Source organism: Petaurus breviceps, unplaced genomic scaffold, assembly GCF_028583685.1.
Source record: "Petaurus breviceps papuanus isolate PSGF00001 unplaced genomic scaffold, PetGlider_PUasm1.0 355, whole genome shotgun sequence".
In the NCBI taxonomy this organism is placed as follows: Eukaryota; Metazoa; Chordata; class Mammalia; order Diprotodontia; family Petauridae; genus Petaurus; species Petaurus breviceps.
Window position 1 is genome coordinate 1,995,853 of NW_027186289.1, and position 8,917 is coordinate 2,004,769.

Sequence of the window (8,917 nt, forward strand, 5' to 3'; positions counted from 1 at the left end):
CCCCCCCCCCCCCCCCCCCCCCAGTGACACGGAGCTGGAGGCTTCACTCCCAGCCCCTCCCCCCCTCCTGGCACACTCCCTTCCTATGCGCTGATCGCTCTCCTTGGGTCCCTCGGAGTCCCGCTGGAATCTCCCCCCTCCATTCCAGAGGCGGCTGTGTCCTCCCTGTCCTCTGACCAGCGCACGTCTGAGCCTCTGCGGGTGCTTGCCTTTGTGCCCGGAGCTGCCTGAGGGCAGGGCCTCCCTTACCCTGGGGACCAGGGCTCCCCAACATTGTCCCCGGGGTTTTCTTACCACTTGTTCTGGTGTGGTTCACTTCCTTCTCCAAGGGTGTACAGAGACTTGCCCAGGGTCCCACAGCTGGTAAGGACGGGGAAGGAAAGAGATGTGCAAGCGCTTCTGATCAGAGCAAGTCCGGGATTTCAGAGACAGATCGTCAATGTGGAAAAGCATGACCGTGCTCTAGGCATGGTGCATCCTAGGAATGAATACAGTGCCATGAAGAATCGACTCAGAGCACCTAGTGAAAAGGGACATTTTGTAAAATCTCGGGAATCTAAAAAATCAGGAAAAATCTGAGAAATTCTTTAATTGCTCAGAAGCTCGATACCAGTAAAAAACGAAGCTAAAAGTAAGGACAGATTGAAGAGAAATCAGAGGACTTAAATCAAAATGACAAAAAGGCAAAAAAGAGGTTTTTATTGCCATGAAAGAGAACTGCTCTAAAATAATGAAGATAAAAAAGTGAATCATTTCATTCTGCTGGAAATGAAAAAGGTGAAATGGAAGCGCTTGGTTGAACATCTCTTCTACCTGTGGCAGGCTGGATGAACAGATGAGCCCTCCCGAGGATCCAAGGTCTTACAGATGTCCCCAGTCTCTTGTCTAAGAGGACACATAAAGGAATCTAGTTTTGCTCCCACCAAAGTTATTGGAAAATCATCCATAGCTGTGGGGAAACTCTCCCTTATCTTACTTTACTAAAACCCTGACCTTCCTGGAACTATGGCAATGGCCAAAGAGAACTAGAAAGGTGGGTGTGTGGCACACAGCTCTGACCTTGGAAGAGGTCAGGTCCCCTGCCCAGGTCTCAAGTAATGCCTCTGTAATCCACATGTTATCTGCATGTAGAATGTATAAATATATGAAGGGAAATAAAGTGAGGAGTTTGAGGAACTTAACTATATGTAGAGAGAGGGAATATAAAATATAGAGAGAGGGAAATAAAGTAAGGGATTTGAGGAATCTCACTCACTCTATGTCTGCCACAAAGGGCCGGACTTGGAGACCCTCACTCCTGCTTCTGGATCACTGTGCTTGTCTTCCTAGTTAGGATCCACCTTTCTCTGCTCACTCTGTTTCTGAGTTCTTTCAGTCAGAAGGGGTTTGCCATTTTAAAGATTATGTCATGTGGATCCTCCTGAGGGTCCCTAAAGGGATCAATGGCCAGTAGAAGCTCCTCCCAGGTTACCTCCCTGACCATGCCTGGAAAACCCTGTGATCCTCAAAAGTGTGTTTCTCTCACACTTGGATGACATCCATCAGTCTTCCTCTTGATTCCTGATACACAATGTTCTGTGGAATGTTGAAATTACTTTTCACCAATAGTGTCTCCCTTTTGCACTAGCCTAATATCAAAACACAGTTCATAGAATATTACATTTTTAGGGAACAAAGAACCCTCCCACCCACACATAGTTAATTTTTTCTCTCTCTCATTAAATAATACAAAGCATGAGTATATTCCTTGAACAATTGCATGCAGTCATTCAGCAATGGCAGCTGATGTTTTGGACCATGACACGTCATACCCAGTGTCATCTGAACCACCCAGTATAAGAACAGACTTGACTGAAAAATCTCTTTCCACTCACCAGATTGTAAGTAATCTCTCTTTACAACCATTTTCTTATTTTCATCTACTTAAGAATTTATTTTAGACTTTAATACCATTTACTAGGTCATTCCTTTTTCTTTCTTCTTTCCTCAGTATCACTCTTCCATTTCCCTGCCAAGAATACACAGTTTGTACCAGCTTCCCACAAAGTCTTCATTAAATTAACTTATTGAGGCACTAAGAACACTTCTGGTGGAAATCTCAGATGACTTTCTCTCTTTCTCCTCCAAGGATTCTTCTGCCTCACTCATGGAGGACTTGCCTTCTCTCACTACACTGGGATATGCTTGGTATATAAAAAATATACCTTTTTTTTCCAGCTTTTATTACTCCATCATGATTTTCACTTCAAACAAAAACTGCTTTTCTCCATATTCTATTGAGCTCTTATTTATGGGTTTCAAGTGTTGGCAGTGACACTCATAAAGGTTAGGACATTTAGGCAAATCCCTTCACTAAGTATCTTGGGGGAAGGGGAAAAAGATAAATTTCCTTGAAAGAGAAGAGCAAATAACCAGCAGATTCAAAGTCAGAATAGACTGAGGAGAAAAGAATTGTTTGCTGCTAAACTGAGAGTATGGGTAGATTTGGGAAGAATTGATGATAGGAATATTGTCGACCTTTTGAACAAGTTTGGTTAAAAATTACATTATTTATTCATTATTATTCCCTTAAGGGTAGCATTACTTGTGCAAGGAGGGCAGGACTAAAGTCCTGACTGAGGAGCAAGAGAAATCATAAGACTTTTTATACATTTTTAGAGCCATCCCATTTCAGGATGACCATGTCCCAAAAGTTTATGACTTCTATTTGTTACCACCTATATGTGAAACAGAGTTCCTTGGTTGTAAATGCAAATTGACAAGGACCAGAGCAGGGTCCATTTACATTTTATAGTCTCAGGATGTCTGTTTTGCTCTCTTGTGGAGTAAGTCCCAAGATAAGGGGAATCTCACCTCTGGTCTTTGAAGTTGCTAACACAGGGAAAGGCATTTTAAAATCAACCAAAGCAGTTTGTTTGATTCAGACTTTGGCCAAAATATAATTTTTAAATGATTATCATTTCCTGCTTTTGGTCAAGAATTAATCTATGAGATGTAGGTCTAAGACCAAAGAAAGTATGAAAAAGAATCTTTCTTCTTGTGAGCTTTTCCAATATCCTTATCTAGGTGAATTCAGGTTTTTCCCAGTCACTTCCTGAAATAGGGGGCACTAAGGATAATAGTTAAACAGCTGGACGTCCCCAGATGTGTAAGTCAATTGAAACACAAGCAAAAGGAGCAGTTTGCTGGGGGGATCAAGGTAGCACAATGAGAATGCAGAACAATAAGCTAAAACCGTACAGTTGCTGTGCAGGCCTGGTCCGGATTCTTGGGAAAGCTGTCTGCCTCTGACGTCATTTTTCTCATGTCCCTTGGCTCAGATGTTCACCCAGAAGCAAGGGTATTCACAAGCTGGAGTAGTCAGGCAGGCCTGACAGAGGCTTCCAGAAACATTTGACACCAAAGGCACCTAGAAACGGTTCAGTTTCCCAGCCATGCAAGGCTAGGTTCAAACAGTATCACAAATAGTTCCGTTTGTAGCCACACAGGGCTAGGCTCAAACATTACAATCAAGTTTTCCTCACAGTTTTACAGAATGACATGATTACATCAAGTCAGGTACACAATTACATGTCACTCAGATAACTAAGAAAACTTACACATGAAGCATACAAATTAACAGCCCTTTTTGCATCCCAGATGCCTCATGGAGTTATACAATTCAGAAAGGGAGTTCTGCTTCTCTGGTTCAGATCTAGAGGCTCCCAGATAATTCTGACTTAATATAAATTAGTGCAGTCACTTAAAGTTGGTTCCACATTTTTGAAACTTCAGAGAATTTTCCGATTTCTTTTTTGTTATTCCTTAACATAGAAATGGTTTTAGGATTTAGGTTTTCATACCTAAATCCTGTTCCCAGTATAGGAATCCTTTAAATGTGAGGATGTATCTTAGAGGACTCTATCTGATGCTATTGCTTTCCTCAAAGTTTGATGTCCTTTTTTAATTAGACATCTACTACATGACATCTTTGTAAGTTATTATTCTTTTACTTACATAAAGTCTCAAATGATATCTCTCTTTTTCACCTCAAGCAAAAATAAACTTTTAAAAATTGAAATTCATTAAACTAAGTTAGTATCCTTGAGTAACATAAATTCCCAAAGTATTATTACAGATTAAATTCCTAGACACTTGCAGAATTCCTGTATATCACAAAGTTTAGTCTTAAGCAGTTTGTATAACTTTCTGCACATGTTCTAATTCTAGATAAAATAATATTAGAAGAGGGAAGGGAGAAAGGGGAAGCTGAAACTCCTGCTTGCTCCCACAAGAAAATTTCTGGGCTGAGAAGTTTCACCCATCCCATTCACCTCTAAGCAAAGACCTCCTTCCTTTGAGGTGGGGGATCTGATCCCAGACCTGCCCCTGCCTCAAACTGAATCACACTGAGGACTCCTCAGAGATATTAGTTGTTCCTCTCAACTCCAGAGGAGACAAAGACCTGTAGCCTGCCTCAAGTCTCTCCCCAGTCCAGTCCAGCCCACCTCTCAAGTAATTTTCCTAAAGTGCAGGTCTGACCTTGTCACCCCATTCTCCAACTCAAGACACTCGAGTGGCTCCCTATTGCTTCCGGGAGGAAATAGAAAATACTCTGCTTGGCATCCAAAGCCCTGTATAATTTAGCCCTCTCCTCTTTTTCCAGTCTTATTGCACCTTTCTTCCCCACCTGTATTTTCCCATTCAGTGACACTGACCTTCCTCTGCACACTGTTTCTGAGCTCTTTTAGTAAGAAAGGGTTTGCCACTTTAAGGATTATATCATCTGGATCTTCCTAAGGGTTCCCAAAGGAAGCAGTGGCCAGTAGAAGCTCATCCCAGGTTTCCTACCTCCCTGACCCTGCCTGAGAAGCCCTGTGATCCCCAAAAGTGCCTCTCTCTCACCTTTGGATGATACCCATCAGTCTTCCTCTTGATTCCTGATACACAATGTTCTGTGGAATGTTGAAATTGTTTCTTTTTCACTGATAGTGACTCTCTTCTGCACTAGCCCAATATCAAACCACAGTTCATAAAATATTAGGGAACAAAGAACCCTCCCACCCACACATAGTTAATTATTTTTCTCTCTCATTAAATTATACAAAGCATAAATATATTCCTTGAACAATTGCATGCAGTCATTCAGCAATGGCAGCTGATGTTTTGGACCATGACTCGTCATACCCAGTGTCATCTGAACCACCCAGTATAAGAACAGACAACTCTTCTTCACTTGACTCTCTTTCCACTCACCAGATTGTGAGTAATCTCTCTTTACAACCCTTTTCTTACTTTCATCTAGTTAAGAATTTATTTCAGGCTTTAATAGAATTTACCAGATTATTCCTTTTTCTTTCTTCTTTCCTCAGTGTCACTCTTCAATTTCCCTCCCAAGAACACAGTTTGTACCAGCTTCCCACAAAAATCTTCATCAAATTATCTTAATAAGGCACTTAGAACACTTCTGGTGGAAATTTCAGATGACTTTCTCTCTTTCTCCTCCATGGATTCTTCTGCCTCACTCATGGAGGACTTGCCTTCTCTCTCACCACACTGGGATATTCTTGGTATAGCAACACCCTTTTTCCAGCTTTTATTACTCTATCATGATTTTCATTTCAAATAAAAAATGCTTTTTCTCCATATTCCATTGGGCTCTTATTGACTGGTTTCAAGTGTTGGCTGTGACACTCATAAAGGTTGAGTTTTAGGCAAATTCCTCCACTAAGTAACCTGGGGGAATGGGAAAAAGATACATTTCCTTGAAAGAGAAGAGCAAATAGCCAGCAGATTCAAAGTCAGAATAGACTGAGGAGAAAAGAATTGTTTGCTGCTCCACTGAGAGTGGGGGTAGATTTTGGAAGAATTGATATGTATATATATATGAAATATGTTCCCTCTTTTGGCTCCATTTTCATACCCAAACTTTCCGTCTTCCAATTCGCCTAAAAAACCAAGATCAAAACCCACCCAATGCAGTACCCCATTCTCCAGCCCAGTAAATGTTTCAACCCTTAAGCCCCTCCATGCGCAGCTCTTCCCTTTGCAAGATAAGGGCCAAGAGGGTGGGGGCTGCCTTAAATTTTAAGGTGATGCTCATCCACTGAAGAATGGCTGAAGAAGGTGTGGTATATGAATGTAATGAAGTACTTGTTCTATAAATGATGAGAAGGCAGACTTCAGAAACACCTGGAAGGATTTGTATGAACTGATGCTGGGTGAAGTGGGCAGAACCAGGAGAACATTGTACACAGTGATGGCAACATTGTGCAATGACCAGCTTTGTTAGACTTAGCAATACAATAATCCAAGACAATTCCAAAAGACACATGATGGAAAATGCTATGCACATCCAGAAAATGAAGAATGGATTAAAAATACTTTTTTTAATGGGGTACTTCAACGTCAGAGTATCTCTTTTTTTCAACCTCATCCTCCATAGAACTGTCTTTCTCACCCACACCCACCATCACACCCTGAGGTGTGGGGCGCCCAACAATGGAAGGGAAGACAAGCTGAGGGGCAGTCTGCTACAAAGCCAGCTTGGCCCATTTTGGCACATCTGTCAACAATGAGGGCAGAACTATCATCCTCCCAGGTGGCTGGATATGCAGCTTAAGCTAGTTTGAAATATGGAGAACTATTCCTTCCCATATAAAATGGAAATAGTAATACTCAAGAAAATAAATGTAACAGTAGTCTTAAAAGGCTAAAATAGTGTGGGGGCGGCTAGGTGGTGCAGTGAGTAAAGTACCGGCCCCAGAGTCAGGAGGACCCGAGTTCAGTTCTGGCCTCAGACACTTAACACCCACACAAAAAAAAAAACTAGCCATGTAAACTTGGGCAAGTTACTTAACCCCTATTGCCCTCCAAAAAAGGCAAAAAAAAAAAATTATAAAATAGTGTATGTAGGGGTTTCATTATGATTCTGATAAAATGGATCTGAATGCCCAAGTACAGGACAAGGATTTATTGTTAGGAGAAGGGCTGAACTTTAATGGTTACGGGCATTTAAAGTATACCCAGGCATCTTCCAAATCTGCAGCCCCCTTCTGGGTTGATGAAGTTTTCTTCTACCATCTGAATACCCACCTTCTTTTAAAAATGTAGAGAAAAACACCTGGCCGTGTAACCTTGAGCAAGTTACTTAACCCCAATTGCTTAGGAGTGGCCAGGTGGCTCAGCGAGTAAGAGCACTGGCTCCAGTGTTGGGATGACCTGGGGATCAAATCTAGGCTCAGATACTCAGCACCACACCCAGGAATAACCGGCGGTGTAATGTTGAGCAAGTTTCATCCCCACAATTTAAAAAAAAAAAAAAAAACACAGAGAAAGATTATTTGTATCTCGGCCAGAAACCCCGAGGGTCTACCCCACACAGATGTTTTAGTTCTTTAATTTTTGTCTCTAAGTAAAGAGGCCATTCTCTGTCACAATTCATATTAAACCTTGAAACAGTGAATGGGCTTTGCTTGTCAAACCGGGAATTGAAAAAGGCCTTAAGCTGAAAAGGTCAAAGTCCCCAGTGCATCCTGTACCATGTGCAGTTGTTCTGAACTACATCTCGCCACTGGACCCAGATGGCTCTGGGGGAGAAAGTGAGGCTGGTGGCTTGGCAGCCCTGCCTCACTTACATCTGATCTACTTGCATATCATGACATCATCTCCCTCTCATCATGGTCGTCTTCTAGAAGGAAGGACAAAGTACAAGAAACAAGTTGAAACCCTTGAGAGAAAGGAGGTAGTGTTGTAACTGGAGAGGGGCGGGGAGGAGGAGAGGCCACTGCAAGGTGGGTTGAAGACATCACAGCTTCCAGAAATTCTTTAGAAAAAAAAGCTAGGCATGTAGTAAATACTGAAGCAATGAAATGCTAACTCTTTAATTGACTACACTTAGTCCATACCAATTACTGGGTTGTTGCAGAAGGTAGGGCAGTTGGGGTTAAGTGACTTGCCCAAGGTCACATGGCTAGGTTTGTGTGTGTGTGTGTGCATGTGCGTGGTAAGTGTCTGAGGCCAGATATGAACAAAGGTCCTTCTGACTCCAGGGCCAGTGCTTTATTTACTATACTATCTAGCCACCCCTAAATACTGGATTTTTTTATGCCATTGTATATGATAAGTAAAATATAAAGGGAGATAGGGTGAAAAAGTGTTTAGGCAGTTTCCCTTTGAGATGGATGCTGTTTGATCTTAAATGTATCTGTTATAGACCTCTCCCAGTCAAATAAGGGAACTTATGGGTTAAACATTAAATAATAAATGACAATAGTAACAACAATAATCTGCCATCATTTAGAAAATAATCAAATTATATATTTTATTAATTGGCATACAGCCTACCTACAGACCAGATCAAGCCTGGAATTTTAAAGCCTATCAAAAAATGACTTGGATATAATTGGGACCATATGTGTATGTGACGAATTTTGCTTCCAACAGTTGCCGGATATTGAATGGATGGAAAGATGAACAGATCTGGCATGAAACTGAAGCAAAATTGCTAACCCATGAACACAATAACTATCAGGCACTCATATGTTGGATCAAGTTCCTAGGGCTTCTCCCCAGTGTGAATTCTCTGATTCAAGCAAGGCTAGAGGTGAGCCTGAAAGCCTTTCTACACTGATCTTATCCCCAAGCCTTCTCTCAAGCATGGAGTTTATGATGTATAGCAAGACTACCACTCCACGGGAAAGCCTTTCCACACTGATTACATACATAAGGTTTCTCTCCAGTGTGGATTCTCTGATGTGTAGCAAGATTGGAGCGTGTTCTGAAAGTCTTTCCACACTGATTACATCCATAAGGCTTCTCTCCAGTGTGGATTTTCTGATGTGCAACAAGATAACTCCTATCTTTGAAAGCCTTTCCACATTGATTACATTCATAAGGCTTCTCTCCAGTGTGGATTTTCTGATGTGCAACAAGATAA

At 41.6% G+C, this 8,917-nt stretch overlaps 1 protein-coding gene across 1 annotated transcript in view; it reads right to left on the minus strand.

Moving 5' to 3' along the window:
• Positions 1-8,631: 8,631 nt before the first annotated feature.
• Positions 8,632-8,917, minus strand: part of LOC138168214 (zinc finger protein 271-like) — a 1,112-nt gene continuing 826 nt past the window's right edge. Inside the window, exon 2 of the mRNA XM_069097246.1 lies at positions 8,632-8,898. Coding sequence (XP_068953347.1) covers positions 8,632-8,898 — 267 coding nt within the window. The remainder of the gene's footprint in view (positions 8,899-8,917) is intronic.